This window comes from Ciconia boyciana, chromosome 25, assembly GCF_034638445.1.
Source record: "Ciconia boyciana chromosome 25, ASM3463844v1, whole genome shotgun sequence".
NCBI lineage: Eukaryota > Metazoa > Chordata > Aves > Ciconiiformes > Ciconiidae > Ciconia > Ciconia boyciana.
Genome location: NC_132958.1, coordinates 6,331,755 through 6,346,909, shown reverse-complemented (window position 1 = coordinate 6,346,909; position 15,155 = coordinate 6,331,755). Strand labels below are relative to the sequence as shown.

At 45.9% G+C, this 15,155-nt stretch overlaps 1 protein-coding gene across 3 annotated transcripts; it reads right to left on the bottom strand.

Annotated features, from left to right (window-relative positions):
* Nucleotides 1–178: 178 nt before the first annotated feature.
* On the bottom strand, nt 179–14,741 carry IKBKB (inhibitor of nuclear factor kappa B kinase subunit beta). Of its 3 annotated transcripts, XM_072846130.1 has the most exons (21): nt 13,824–14,740; nt 13,646–13,740; nt 12,781–12,898; nt 11,956–12,025; nt 9,025–9,113; nt 8,456–8,545; nt 7,959–8,083; nt 7,509–7,616; nt 7,072–7,201; nt 6,425–6,619; nt 6,082–6,196; nt 5,612–5,735; nt 5,201–5,352; nt 5,021–5,082; nt 3,845–3,954; nt 3,534–3,583; nt 2,886–2,985; nt 2,541–2,688; nt 2,203–2,330; nt 1,376–1,466; nt 179–786 (listed from the first exon to the last, which is right to left on the bottom strand). In XM_072846130.1, exons 1-21 carry the CDS (start codon nt 13,926–13,928, stop codon nt 718–720), a joined length of 2,274 nt encoding a protein of 757 aa, XP_072702231.1. In that variant the 5' UTR covers nt 13,929–14,740; the 3' UTR covers nt 179–717. The 3 variants fall into 3 exon arrangements, with proteins under 3 accessions (XP_072702231.1, XP_072702233.1, XP_072702232.1); XM_072846132.1 differs by lacking the exon at nt 8,456–8,545 and having other exon boundaries at nt 13,824–14,741; XM_072846131.1 differs by lacking the exons at nt 13,646–13,740; nt 13,824–14,740 and adding an exon at nt 13,188–13,365.
* Between the last annotated feature and the right edge of the window lie 414 nt (nt 14,742–15,155).

The window sequence follows — 15,155 nt, the reverse complement described above, 5'->3', positions numbered from 1 at the left end:
AAAAGCTATGCTCCACCCAGCTGTGCTTTTTTTTGGTGCAACTTTAAGCATGGTTAATAGATAATCTGCAAATGTTTTGTTAAACTATACATGTACACTGAAGATTTCCTTCTCTGTGGTCTCTAGGAGAAGATCCTTACGCCTCTCATGTTTTAGAGACCTGCACAGTGAAAGCAGCTTTTTCATTAAAATGTTATTGAGGGTATCAAAAAGAGCAAACCAAAAGTTTACATGTTTTAGATAATTTCGTTCCCATATAGGAAACAAGTGTTAAGTAAGTACAATCATTACACTTCAGGAAAAAAGTGCAAATCAGCAAAGTTAAGAAATTAAGTTCACAGTTCAAGTATATTAGGAAGGTGACATCTACCAGTGACTGTGCAAGCTGACTGCATGCATTGTCCATTAGAAAGCCTAAAAGGCAGCAAAACAACTCCATGTGATGCCTAAGGGAAGATACATCAGGACAGAGAATAAGAATATCTGCTGTCTTAAGGCACGACAAAGAACTTTTTCCAAGCAGTTAGAACAGGCATTTCCTACTGTATCTTTGTGAAAAAAGTGTCCGAGAGGTGGATACTAAAAGCTAGGCCACGTGCACCACATAAGCAGTAGCTGACAGTAGAAGGAGGCACTTGAACATCCCTTCTCAGAGGCAGCAGCTTTTCACAGTTGGCTTCCTGAAGTAGCATGTCTTCAGAGGCAACTGAAGTGATTTTACATCTGGGTTTGTTCTGGACTGTTTGTTTCTTCTACCTGAAGCTGCAGCCAGCTCCAATCTAGAGCCTAAAGAATAAACAGTTAGAACTACAAAGTTCAACACTAGCTTACAGCTGAGATTTCTCCAGAATAAAGGGGAAGCAATTTAAAAGGTTTAAAAATTTTACTGTGAACAAGTTGGTCAATATAGTTTTGTGATGAACCACGCAACTGCTGTAGAGGAAACCCTTAAGCTACTTATTTCCTTTAATATTTTACTTTCTTTTCAATATTCTGCTTCATGAAATAAGCATCCCTGCCCATGAATGTATTGCCGCCACAAGACCATCCCAATTTTAAGAGTGCAATTTTGCAGTATTTTTGTAAAACAGCCAAGCACCTTCCCCCATATTCCCCCATCCTTTATTGTTCAGCACAACTGAAGTCCCCAGCACATGGCTCCTGTTCTCGGCAAGCAGGGAATATGTCAGTTAGCCGGTCAAGTGGGGGAGCGGGTGCTTTCCATCTCCCACAACTCTTACTCTGTCCTTGTCCAGAAGAGTAATATGCCGATTTCTATTAGCCATGTTACTTACTGATGGCAAAGTTACACAAGCAGAAATTTGGAGCCATAAGCTTCCCCAGTCCATTTACAGAATAATATCAAATACGTTACCATGAAGCTCTGCTCTTGATCCTTCATTGTGTCATGCATCACATTTTCTAGTTGGCTACAGAGTTTCTGTGATTCCAGCAGTAGCTCCTCACTGAAAGGGACAATATTACACAATTATTTTCCATGGCATTTTTTTTTTAAAGAGATGCTGCCTCTACCTTTAAGAAATACTTCTGGCAGGTACGCTGCAGAGCACTGAAGAATATTAACCTTTACCAGTCAGCTCATAAGCTAGTAATTCATATTGCAACTAGGAAAGTTGGTGGCATCCCCAGATTTACTGGGACTGGGGAAAGGAAGCACGTTCCAAGTTGGAGTTGGGTTCTTACTATGTGGAGTCACTGTTGCTAGAGAAAAAGTTCCAGAACAGCCTATAAACCAAAGTATTAAGCAACCTACAAATAAGCAAACCAAGGTCTGTCATTCCAGCTGGTGACCCAGTTCATTTAAGCAAGCCAGAACTATACATGCTTGGTTATAGCGGTCTCTCCTTTATGATACAGCTCAGCTACTATCACCTTACATGACAATGCTCCAACAATTCCTGTTGGCAGTGTACTTAAAGTGAGCCCAACCATTCCAGATAAAACAAACCCTTTATTATTGAGGCGGGGGAAGTGAAGCTATACATTATTCCCTATTTTTCCATAAGGAAGATTCACAAGCCCCAGGAAGTCCAGCTGCTAGGTAGAAAAGACTGCTGACAATGGAAGCTGAACACAAAGTGTAAAGTGCGAGAAAGCCTGCGTGTCATTTTTTCACAAAGCAGGATCCCCAGCTTTGCAATGCTGCGATTAGCAGCTACAGAACTCCAGACTTCGCCTCACCTTTTCCTGACAGATTCTGATAAATTGTAAGTTCCAGAAGGGACCTGAAGCAGCAGCTGACCAGGGCTACCAAGACGTGATGTGTTCATGCTCTCTGGGCTGCCAGTAACAGGGCCGCGAACTTTACTCTGAAGAAAACACAGAAGATTCAGACTGCAATTATTTCCACTGATTTCCAGCAGCCAGGAGTATGGGACAGCCTGGAACTTGGCTTTAATACTAATTCAAAATAACAGAGAAAAGAACCATAGGACATACTTAATTTACTATTAACTATTTCAGTAACCTGTGGTACAAACCATATTTTCAGGTTAAACTGGAGTTTTTATTTTACTTACACAAGCAATTTTCAGTAAGTTCCACAGTTCTTTCTGTCGTTTCTCCTGAAGCCTAACAACCGTTTCCTCATCTTCATTCATCAGATTCATCACTTTCTCCACTCTGGGGAACAATTCCAGTGCCTTCTGCTTGCAAACTACAGTTTTACTATTAAGAAAAAATAATCAGATCACACATGGGCAACTGCAGTAGGGGAACATTTCTGAAGTTTCTTATTTCCTGTAACACTCTGAGATCTCATTAGCTGTACACAGTGGTTTTTAAACCTCTAGAACAAAACCTCTTGCTGAAACAGAAAATGCTTTCTCTCAACCCTCAATAAAAGCTGACTCTACAAAGCTCACCTGAGCTGAGCATAAATGACTCGGACTTTTTTTTCAAAGGTCTGGATTGCCTGTAGGAGCAGTCGTACTATTTCTTGGCTGTCACCGCTTGTCCTCTGATCTGGAATGAGAGTCAGAGTATTGCACAGAAAGGTAGGCTTATAGGACAGAGTGAGAAGATTCTTGGTGGCTTGTTTCCACTGCTGCTTCAATCCTGAAACATCCCAAGTTCAGGACATGCAAGTTTGAGTAGGATTAATTGCACTGGATTTTAGCCACCTTCTCCAAAATTGTAAGAATTGGAAAGCAGAGTTGGTAGGGTGGGTCTAATGCTTTGGGGCTGTATAGCTGCTCAAAGGAACAGTTACATCTTTCATCCTTCCTACAAAGAAGCAGCTGCATATGCTTGCAGCAACAGCTTGCTCTGAGAAGAGCTCCAGAGGAGTGTCAAGAGGAGTGTCAAGAGGACCAAGAAAGCAAGGCTGGCCTAGTTTAAAACTGACTCCCTGACTCCCCTCTCCAAAAAAAGGCGAGTCCAGTAGAGTCCGTGTGCAGCTAACGTATGGGCAGGCCTAGAACGCAGAGAAAATTTTCTCAGTGCTCATTACTGCATCTCCAAAGTTACTATCCTCACAAAGCAAGCTGACCGTGAGCTAAAATGTCTTTTACCTCTTGGCTTCTCTCTCAATCTCCGGTACAGCTCTCTGGCTTGTTCTTCTCTAGAAGAAAAAGGCACAGAACACAAAGGACTTCTCTAGAACCTAAATTACAAACAAGCAGTTCAAGAACTCAAGTCTTTTTTATACCAGTCTGCCATTTCAGACCGATGACAGGTAAGGAGTCAAAAAATGCCTTTTAGTGTCAAAGTCCTCCCAGTCCCCTGTAATTTGGGCTGAAGAGATGGCACTTTCATTGTCCTGCAGTGAATAAGCTTAGCTAGCAATACTCCTGCATCTGAAGTTCAAGGTAGTTCAACTCACAAATCCTCCAGTGTTCCTCCTTGTTTACGACCTAGTGGGCTTCTCTGCAGGTCCACAATGTCTGTCTGCAGGGCCATCATCCTCTTCACTAGCTGATCCACATCATCCTCCTGAAAGCAGAGCAGAACATTAGCAATGGGACAGTCTCATTCTAAGAGACACTACCACTCACACTGGCTCTTCCTTTCTCATTCACATTTCTAAACACTCACGTCAGCAAGATGCAAACAGCAGCCTTGGACAAAGACAAAATGAGAATATGAGTAATTTCTATTCAAGGAAATCAGCTTGGTGCTCTGGGATAAAACAACTTCCAAGAATTTTTTGATAAAAAAATTGATAAAAGAGCCATTGAAGGGTCAGACTTTGTAGTAAATATACTGCTAGTTCCCAGGCCATTGTGCTTCCTTTCCCTTGGCTATTCCAGATCTCTTCTCTCATCCTATCAATCACCGCTTTTCCCCTTTTCCCTCAACATGCAACCACACCCACTCTGGCACCCCAAATTCTGCTTTTCACTTGAACTTGTTCACATGCAGAAGCTGCCACTTGTTAAGACAGTCATTCTGCCCTCTGCCTTCTCCCAACAGAGGACCAAGTGTTGGAAAAGAATAAGATATCTACTAGTCACCTTTTGCTCATCTGGGAGCAATGGTCCTTGGCTCTACTTACAGGGGTTACACTGTCTGTGTCAAAAGGCTGAATGCCTTACTGGGAGCAGGTGTGGAATGTGCACCAAGAATGGGAAATTGTTGCCTTTCCAAATTTCAAGACTGATGCTTAAAATTCTTGTGTTCAATCATCCAATCGTTCGCTTTCCCATTCAGTTTAACCTATGTTTCCTATGCTCTTTTCAGCTACCCTGGCTCCAGGACTGGGCTAGCAGGACATCCAAGTGCAACCACTGCAAAATCTCCTCTCACATTCCCCAAGAGCTCCCTTTTTCCCCTAAGCCTTACAAACACAGTGAGCTTCATGAAGTACTGGCAACGGACAAAAATGCTGCCACCCGAACCAAGGCAATGTGAAATCTGGAATGAGCCCACACACAAGAAGTTTCTATTTAAGTGAGGACAATGAAGGGGGAAGAAGAAAAAAAAAAGAAAAAAAAAAAAAAAAGGACAGACAGACATGCCTCTTTTTCTTTAGAATAAGCAGTTAGATTTAGAAACATACCCGCCCACAAAGTTCCACAGCTTGCTCCATCTCTTTCCAGGCAAACAGCAGCTTCTCAGAAGCTACAGGAATGAAAGAATGAAAGAAGAGTGATTGCTTTTCTCAAGCTCATACAGGAAAAGGTAGCTCCTTTGTGGGGATAAGAGGCATAAAAAGACCTCTGCCAGATGCTATACTCACTAATTCCAAATTCAATCTGTTCTTTATACTTCTCTAGATCAATTTGGATGCTTGTTTTAAAGAAGTCCAGCTTTGCTTTCAGCTGCTGGGAAAGGGAGGCCATAGAATTCTTCATCTTCGAGAGGGTACTATTGTAACGCAACAGATTCATCCTGCATGGACAAGAAGAAGGTCCTATTACCCTCCCAAACTAAAAACGCAAACTTCCACTTATATCAAAAGTAGATACTTCAGAGTTTAGCAGTGAACACAAAAGCAGTTGTGTCAGAGGATGGAAGTCTCAGCTTTTCATTAATCGTTAACGGCTCCACTCATGGGCTTCCCCATTCCAACAGGGTCCCATTCCTGTCCTTTCCCTTTCACCAGGGAGCAAAAGCAGAGATAAGTATTCTAGAGAAACTGCCACCGTACATGGCTGCTCGCTGCCCCTGCTGAAGCCGGTTACAGTCCTCTTTCAGCATCCGGATTGTGTGCCAGATCTGACCCCACACTTTCCGCAACTGGAAAAAGTGGAGATTCTTCTTTGGATCCTGAACTGGAAACAGAGGCAGAGGGGAAGGAAACATACATATCAGCATGAAGCCTAAAAGTAGTGTTATCACACGACAAAACAGACCAAAACATCACTCCTTTGAGGGGCATGTTACCTCTTGCAAAGCCTATAGCTGGCTAACCGCTATGCAGCTTCCCCAGTATATCAAAAGCAAACACTTCCTTTCCTCAGTTATTTTGACAAATTGAATGAATGCTATGCCAGTCCATTTTACTGCTTCTTCAGTCCCAATATGCAAAAGCTCTCTCTACTCTTGGCACGATACAGACCACAGGCAGCCCTCTCAACGCAGACAACCTCTCACATTCATGCTAGAGAAAGTCCTTACGGATGCAGTCAACACTTTCCGGATGAGGACGCAAGGCAACCTGAGCCTCATAGGCAACCTTCTGGTTATCAAAGAGGAAGATGAGGTCTGTATCTGCAGCTGCAGTATCATTCACCTGCAGAAGACAAAAGACCCAACTAGGTTCTCTCAGAAAAAGCAAGCCTCAGTAACACCATAAACAGAATGTTCCTCCTCAGCCAAAGACTGAGCACCAAAGGCACTAGGGTGCCTATTCTGCAAGGGCTGTTAGGTCTGTGCGGTTACTATGGAGTGCTGTGCTCCCGAAGTGAGAGCAGTGCCTGCTGATTCACTCAACAGCAAGGAAGGGAGCATCCACACTCACCTTGCTATCAGCTATATGTTTAGTGGCCAGCTTCTGAGAAAACAATGCAAGTCCAGCTTCCTGCAGTAGCTCCTGGTCCTGTTCTGGGATTCCCGTATCTGACTGGATCCTGGCCTTCACAGTCTGCAGAGTGTCCTCCTCTGTCACAGGGTAGGTGTGTACAGTTCCCGTAACCATGTTCAAAACGTGAAGCAACTACAAGAAGAGTAGTGTGACATGAGAAGGGCTGAAGATACATTGGTCATGTTTGAGCAGAGATCCCAGGACTGAGACACTGGCCACCGATAAATTGTTCAAAGCACTCGCAGGGCTCAAGAAGTCACTTTGCAACATTATGCCAAAGTCCTTGTCCTCCGTCAAATGGAAGAGAGGCTACATGGCAATTAAACAGCTTCAGCTGCAGAATCCTCCACCAGAATATGGAACCAAGCACACACAGAAGCTATTTGCTATTCCCAACAAGCTCAGGGACTATTTGTCCTCAAATAAGCAAGGGGAAAGTACTTCTCACTAACTCTTGGGAGACAGCTAAATGAGATTCCGTGCTGCTGCTCCTCCTAGGCCTAGGACTCAAGCCTCTTCTCTCATGGGCTACAGGAAACTGCTCTCTGGAAAACTTTTCAGGGTAATACAGACCCATTGCTCACCTTCAAGTTCAAAATGTCATCCAAAGCTTTGAAACACCCATTGGGTCCATATGTAGGATCTGTACCTCTCTGCCGTGGGTGCCACATTAACATGAGTTGCAGCCATTTCTCCAGCCTCCCAGCCAAAACACTGAAGGACCAAAACAAGAAGGGGATCAGAAGAGGTAAAAGTGCATTTGCAGTCATCATACAGCTTGGTCTCTGCAGAAGGACTGACAAACAATCTCCCCACCCCACCCCCAATCACAAATGCAGTGTTTAGAAGGCAGACACAGAGACCCACAACTACACAAGTTTGACAAGAGACACAAGCATTGTTTGTGTCACGCGCTCAATTTATTCACAGATTAACATAGTAAGGCATATAATATAAACCTGGTCCTTTTGCAGAAGAAACAGTTTATCCCAGCATGGCATAACAGATTGCTAGTCCTCACCTGTTTAGATTGTTCGGGCAGGGTAAACTGCTAGAAAATTTGACTTCTCCAGATAAGTCTTCCGAAACAACAATATCCAGCTCACTCTTCTGTCGCACTTTTGTATGCCTAATGAATTCAATCAAGTACAATAGTGAAATAATCGCCTGCCTTTCCCAGCCCGCACGTTAGTAGGCTCTTAAAGCTACTCTTGATGGATGTAATACAGATGCTGCTTTGGTTTCTGCTACCTGCCCTGCAGAAGTCAGTTCTGATCCCAAAGAGCAAGTATCAGGAATGCTGAACTTGCTCAGGTAGGTCAAACTCCTGTGAAGGGAGTCAGTCTCCACAAGGGCAAGGAACATAGGAATATTACCCTAAGAATCAAGGGACCACCACACTTCTACTTCCTGTGAACAGGACAGTCGCATTGCATGCACTCTTCTTATCACCTGGCCCCAGGTCACTCACCATTGCACTGGCTGCCAGTTGGGTAGGAATGGTCGGAAGCCTGTAATGCACTCAAAGGCCAGTGTGCCAAAGCTCCAGTAATCCACCGTCACTGTATACTTCTGCTGTTCAAGCAGCTCTGGAGCCTGAGACAGTTTACACACACATGAGACTAACCCACCCATCTCTTAGCTCTCTCTGTCCCTTAAGAGCTCATTAACATTTGTACAACAGATTAAAGATGGTGCTGCCTCTCACTCTGCCTCTCACAAGTTTTGAGATCCTCTCAGAGTGAACAGCAGAGGTTATTGGCACTCCTGCTTTTTATTCATAACAGACATAGCCAGCAGACACTGTGAAAGCCCAGTGTCAGCAAAAAAGTCACCTTTGCTAGCTGCAGCACCCCAAATGCATCCCATACTAGAACAAGTACTTCATCCCAGCCCAAAGCCTGATAACAGTTAACTCTATCCCACTGCAAAGTGGTAGCTGCTCTTCTAGCTGAATTCCTTCCTTACCAAGTACTGTAGAGTCCCAACAAAGGATGTGCATAGGCTACCCTGATCCAACTCCTTAGCATAACCAAGGTCAATGATTTTGTGTATTAACTGAAACACACAACAGAGAATAAGAACACTAGAGAGAAGTTCTGTTAAAGCACACCATACAGCAGAGAAAGAAAAAATTCAGCTCTTCAAAGGTATGCAGGAAAGGTGCCAACGAAGAGATGGAATTAGAAATGGGAGGTTCCTGTAAATTCCTAAAACCACAAAGTATGTAAAGTTGTCATTGGCTCGATACACACAGAGCTGGAGACATTACCGCTAATTCAGATCTTTGGTCAATCAGTACAGTCTGATTCTTTCTTTAATAGTTGAAAGCTAAAATGTCAGGTGTTACCAGAAGTCTAATACAACCTTTCATCTCAGCTGCACGCAGAATACTGCTCATCTGACACACAGATCTGAACTAGCTGTTATCCTGGGTTGAGTGCTCTTGCAGAGGGACCACTGTAACTGCATGAAGCACATACATGTTCCCCTTACACTTACTTGTCTTTGCAGGCAGACACCTGGTTTCTGCTTACCCTTTGCTCTCCTTGCTGCAGCACAATGTTCTCTGGTTTTAGGTCTCTGTGGATGATCCTGTTCTCATGAAGGTACCTGAGAGCAGAAGCTGAAACGCAGAAAAAGACGCTTGTAAGAGTGTAACTAACAGTACCTAGCATGAGCTCAGTAACGATTCATTTCTACCTAGTATAAGCATGGCTTTTGGGTCAAATCTTGTACAATCAAACATACAATGAAACACCAAGTGCAAGAGGAAAAGTCAGCATCAAACACTCCTGGACACACAGTTTGCTCTCTGGGTCTTCCCTCAAGCCCTTCTTGTAAAATTGGAATAACATTGCCTAGCTTCCAGTCAGCAGGGACCTCCCCAGACTCCCAAGACCTTTGGTAGATGATCAAGATGGGTCCTGCCATAACATCTGCTAGCTCCTTCAGTACTCTGGGGTGAATCCCATCAGGCCCCATGGATTTGTGTACATTCAGCCGATACAGCTGGCCCCTTACAATTTCAGTGTCCACAAATGGAAACTCACTGTTCCCACACTAGTGGTCCTCCGACTCGGGGGACCAGGCAGCCCGAGGTCTATCAGTATTATTAAAGACCGAGGCAAAAAAAGCATTGAATGCTTCCGCTTCTTCTTCATCCTTATTAGTCAGGTGACCATCATCAACATGTATGAGTCCAATGTTTTCTTTAGCCCTCCTCTTGCTATTAACGGACTTTAAAAAGCCTTTCTTGTTGTCTGACACAACACTGGCCAGTTTCAACTCTATAATTGAGCTTTGGCCTTCCATGTCTTCTCCCTGCATATATGAACCACGGCTCTGTAATCTTCCTGCGAAGCCTGACCTTGCTTCCAGAGATCATACAACTCCTTTTTCCTCTTGAGCTCCATGAGGAGTTCCCTGTTCAGCCAAGCTGGTCTTGTGCCCTGCTTGCTTGACTTACGACACAGTGGAATTGCCTGCTCCTATGCTTCTAAAAGGTGGTTCTTAAAAACTGACCAGCACTCATAGACTTCCTAAGCCCTCAGAAGCAGATTCCCAGGGTACTCTGCTAAATAGCTCCCTGAATAGCTTGAAGTCTGCTCTCTTGAAGTCTAGGGTAGCAACTCTGCTCTCCTTTTTTCTCATTATACTGAAAATTTTAAACTCAACCACTGCGTGATCACTGTGGCCAAGACAGCCAACCACCGTCACATCTCCCACAGGTCCTTCTCTATTCACAAATAGCAAGTCTAGGAGGGCATCTTTCCTAGTTGGCTGATTACTTGTGACAAGAAGTTATCTCCCACAAACTTCAAAATTTCCGAAGACCTGCTCATCAAAGCAGTAAGATATTCCCAGCTGATGTCTGGGAAGTTGAAATCTCCCATAAGGACATGGGCTACCAATCCAGAAATTTCTGCTAATTGTCTATAGAATAACTCATCAGTGCTAACATCCTGGCTTGATGATCGAGTGGCTATACCCAGCTTTTCTTTACCTATCTGTTTCTTCAACAGTGTTAACCTAGAATCCAAAAGCTGCTCTGCCAAACACTTTGTTCTGTCCTGTTCACAAGGTGGTGTTCTCCCCATTTCACCTGCAAAATTCTTCATAGGAAATTTCTATGCAACACACTTTTCTTTGCTCAGAACCACTGAGACCCCCACAACAGGCAGACTGATGAATTCCATCTATACTAGAAAGACAAAAATCTCATCTTAAGAATACACAAAGGCAGAATAAACGCCCTCTATTTTTTCACACTTGCTCAAGGTAATACCTTAATATATCTCCCTTCCTGTGGATAAAAATAAAAATCACGGTGCTAGGAAAAACAAAACTTGGCAGCATTTCCAGTTTGTGCTTTTCAGCCATGGCTCAGGCCTGAGCCAAAGGGACTCACTTTTTTGCTCTCTGAGACTTCATGTCTATTCTGACAGCGTTGCATTCCCAGACAGAGCTCTCTTGGTTCAGTGCAAAGTGATCCAGCTAGACTTTCAGGAGTTATCAACAATATAACTGTGCTTCTCCTGAAGGACAGTAACCCTAGAAAGGCCAACTGGGCATGCACTGTAAGTGATCAGGAGAACAAGTTCTATCAATAGTCAAAAACATTTCTTATCAGCTACAGTTCAGATCATATAATTGAAAGTTTGGGTCTGTTCCTCTTCCCGTACACACAGAAGCATGTGAACACAAACTTCACTCTAAACGTGATCTGCCATTGTCTCTGGTCAGCACTCAGTATCGTTTCCTGGTCGCTAAGGAGTACAAGGATGAGCCAGCAGAATACAAATGCTCTGGGAACACAAAGGAGGGGAGATAATGCCTAACAGCCACACCTGCAGTAAAAGTAATGACAAATGCACGTTTATTCTCTTGCCACAAGCTCACTTCCTAAGCATACATCTGCCACAAACGCACTTCTTAAGTATCTTCTCTCTAAAGCCTTAGCACCTGTCCAGTTTTGCCTCAGCTGCAACTCAGTAAGATCACAACACAGCTTGACCAAAAAACTCCAGCCCAAAAGTCTCTAGACAGCACTTGGCAATCTTTGCACCAGAACTGTCTAAAATTCCATATAGTAGTTGCCCAAATGCTAACGGAAACCCACTGATCACACACACTCTGAAGTCCTGATGATCAGCTGTTAAGCTGAGGGTGGAGACTGATGTGCAACATAAACCAGAGTCACTTGGCAAGCGTTCAGCTACCTAGAACCTTCCAGGAAATCCTGAGTGGCATTTTTGCTGAGCAAGAAAATCCTTTTCTACGTTTTCAAGAACAAAGATTGGCTCTCCCACAAGGAGGGTTGGCAGAGCAAGACAGGAAACAAGTATACTCTTCAAAGGTCAGTCTAAGATGGAGTCATTAAGGTCACTGCTGCATATCCTTAGAGTGGATTCGGCACTGAAAGGGCTTCCATAGTTCAGACGACTGAAGGTACTGCTACCACTTACCAATATCAGATAACAAGATGAGAATAGCTTCTTCCCGCAAGCCACAGCAATTCTCCAGCTGATTCAGGTACTGCAAGAAAACAACAGATAATATAGTCTTTCCCTCCCATATCCTGAGTGAGGCTCACAGTCCCACAAACTGTCACGGATGCAAGAAGTTCCAGTAACGGCAATGAAATTCTCTAGAGGCACAAAACTCTAGGGGATTGTGACCTCCGGTAGCAGCAATTACAGCTTCAGGCCTTGGTCTAAGCGCATGGGAGGAGAGAAGAGTGGGTGAAGGAAGTCAGTGTCATCCCCATTCTCTTCCTTCTACTTGCTCCACCCTTCATAGCCATTTCTCCTGTGCCTGGCAGGATCAGCTCAAATATCAGCTCTAAGCTCTGGTTTTTATCTATGGGCAGATTATAGCAAAGGTTAGAAAAACAGTAAGATTAGAATTAACATGTTATTTTTTCCTATGACAGATAGGAGTGAATCACTTTCAGGAAGGGTATAGCCCACAGACGTACCCTGCCCTACGACGGTCTTGGCCATACTCACATCCTGTTGCACATCCCTCACACATGCCCTCATCCTCTACGTGCAAACTCCTCACAGTGTCACTTGCAACCAAACAAATGTGAAAAGTTTCACAAAGCACTTAAGTCTTCAAAAGCTGAACATAATATCAAGGACCAACCCACCAAAACCTGTTGGTGCCACGACAAGAATTAGGAAGTATCATGATGTGAAAACAGAGGTTTTACAGGGCAACTTCAATAGAAACCCTAGGATCAGCTGAGACGCTGATCCAGCCCTTGGTCACCATCCCAGGGACCTCACCTTGCGGAGGTCTCCACCTTGGCAGTACTCCATGGCCAGCAATGGCAAGTCATTTGGCGCAAGCTTCTGCATGCCCTCAGGGACGTCACGGGCAGCCACCACATTGGGATGGTTCAGCCTAAGAAGTGGAAATGAGGCAAGTTCACATGGTAAGCAGAACCATGGTAACACCTGAAAGACGATTGTTCTGCAACAGCTATGCAGTTTCATGTGCTCATGGTCGTCACGCAAAGTCCTACAAGGACGTTAATCCTTTTAGAAACTGAACTAGTGAATTCTAAAGGTCTGCAATTCATCCGTCCTTCATGGACCTAGACTCATCCCAACTCCTTGCATGTCATGGGCAGTCAGTGGATTCCTTCAATGCACATGCACAATAGATCTGCCTAGGAGCTACAGGAACATGCCTTGCGAAGGAGTGTGACGCAGCCTGTTGCCACCCTCCAGAAAAGGCCCAAACCATGATCAGATCATCGCGTCCTGCAGAATCAATCCAACACCCCGAAGGACAACCCAGCACTGACATTAAGCTAGGCAAAAGAGCAGCTACGTAGCAGTACTGTTGCAAAGTTGAAGGCAGTGGCCGAAGCACCGAAGAAGGAAGTCGAAGACCCAAGACTCTGACGAAACACAACGCGAGGTTTTCTTTAGCGTGTGTACACGCCTGCCCGCGCAGCGGGTCGGGCACCCTCCCGGAAGAGGTGGCAAGCGGCCGACAGCCTCTCCCACCATTTACCTCAAGGCAGCCGTTACACCCGCGCGCGACGGCCGCCCCCGCAATCCCGCCCGACGGCCACTCCGCCCGGCCCGGCGGCGAGCGGGCACCGGGCTCCGCCCGGCCCGGCCGAGGGCCGGCCCGCCTCACCTCTTCATGATCTGTATCTCCAGCGCCCAGCGGTCGCGGTTGCGCGGGCTCAGCTCCTGCCGGCACTGCTTGATGGCCACCTGCTCGCCGGTCTCCTGCGGACACAGCACGGGCTCGGCTGAGCCTGAGCCCGGGCCCCGGGCCCCGGGCCGGGCCGAGGGGGCCGGCCGCCGCCTACCTTGTTGTGCCAGCGAATGACGTTGCCGAAGCCGCCAGTGCCGAGGCGCTCCTTCATCTCCCAGGGGCCGCAGGTCTGCGCCTGCAGGGCCGGCGGCCGGCTCATGGCGGGGCCGCAGCGGTCCGGCTCCGCAGGGCCTGGGCCGCGTCCGCCGACGTTTCCGGCTCCGGGGCGAGCGGCGTGTGGTGCGGGCGCCGGCCCGCCCTTAAAGGAGCCGCGCTGCCCGGGCGCGGCTGCAGGTGCGCAGGGCGGGAGCTCCCGGCCCTGTTGCCAGGCCCACTCCGCCGAAGAGCCGCGTCGTCGCGATGGTCAGGGCCGCCATCCTTCCTGGAGTCAGGGACTCGAGGTAGAGTCGATTTTAAGTAAAATAGCAGAGCTGCTGTCTCCTTCCCACAGCTGCTTTAAAATCTGCTACACGTACTGAAATGTACGAGTTCTCTCAGTTCCCCACCTCACCCCCCAAGCCAAAACACTATTCCGTGCATTACATCGGGTTTAGATATTGCTTTCTCCTGGGCTGGCCGACGGGAAGCACTCCAATGCCACTGCAGAGACACCCCGCAGCACGGGCACAGGCCGCACGGCCGGTTGCAAAGGCCGCCAGACAGAGGTGTCCGGTCCCGTTGGGGGATGCAGGCCAGCTGTAGGATGCCATGACGACACGCTTCATCACGAACGCTAAACAGTCCTGCCGAAGCTCTATCCTGAGACAGGTTCATCTTAGAGGTAAGCCAGCAGATGGTGCTTGCGAGAGGAGACACTATTATTGCTGGCTTTCCTAAAATATGTTAAGCACTACAAATGGCACCCACACCACACTCTCTAGACAGCTATGGTTGTCCTTAAGCTGTGAAAAGCCAGGAAATAGTAACTTCTGAAAACTTTCCCCGTGGCCATTACTGTGTTAGCATCTTTAATCTAGAAGTCCAGTAGCAAATAGCTGTTATCTTTAAAAATAATATAAATTAGCCCCGGTGTTCACTCAGCAGTGTCCAGTTATCTTTTTCTCAACAACTGGAAGTCCCTTCTGGAAACAGTCAAACGCAGCTGCCCTTAAATCAGATTTATGGCAGTAATGTTACCACCAGCACTGTGACTCTCAGAGAAATACATGTGATAATCCTAACATAGATTTCCACACAGAGGAGAGCTAAACATTCAGAGTAACCAGCATTTCATCTTTGCCAATATGCAAAATAACTGTTGCCATGCTTCCCAACTGAGGACTCTGTGAAGCTACTTCCTGAAGATGGAGGTCCCTCACACACCGTTTCTTATGTCTGTGCTTACACTCAATCGTATCAGGAACCTGATTTCTAGTGAATCAGTTCC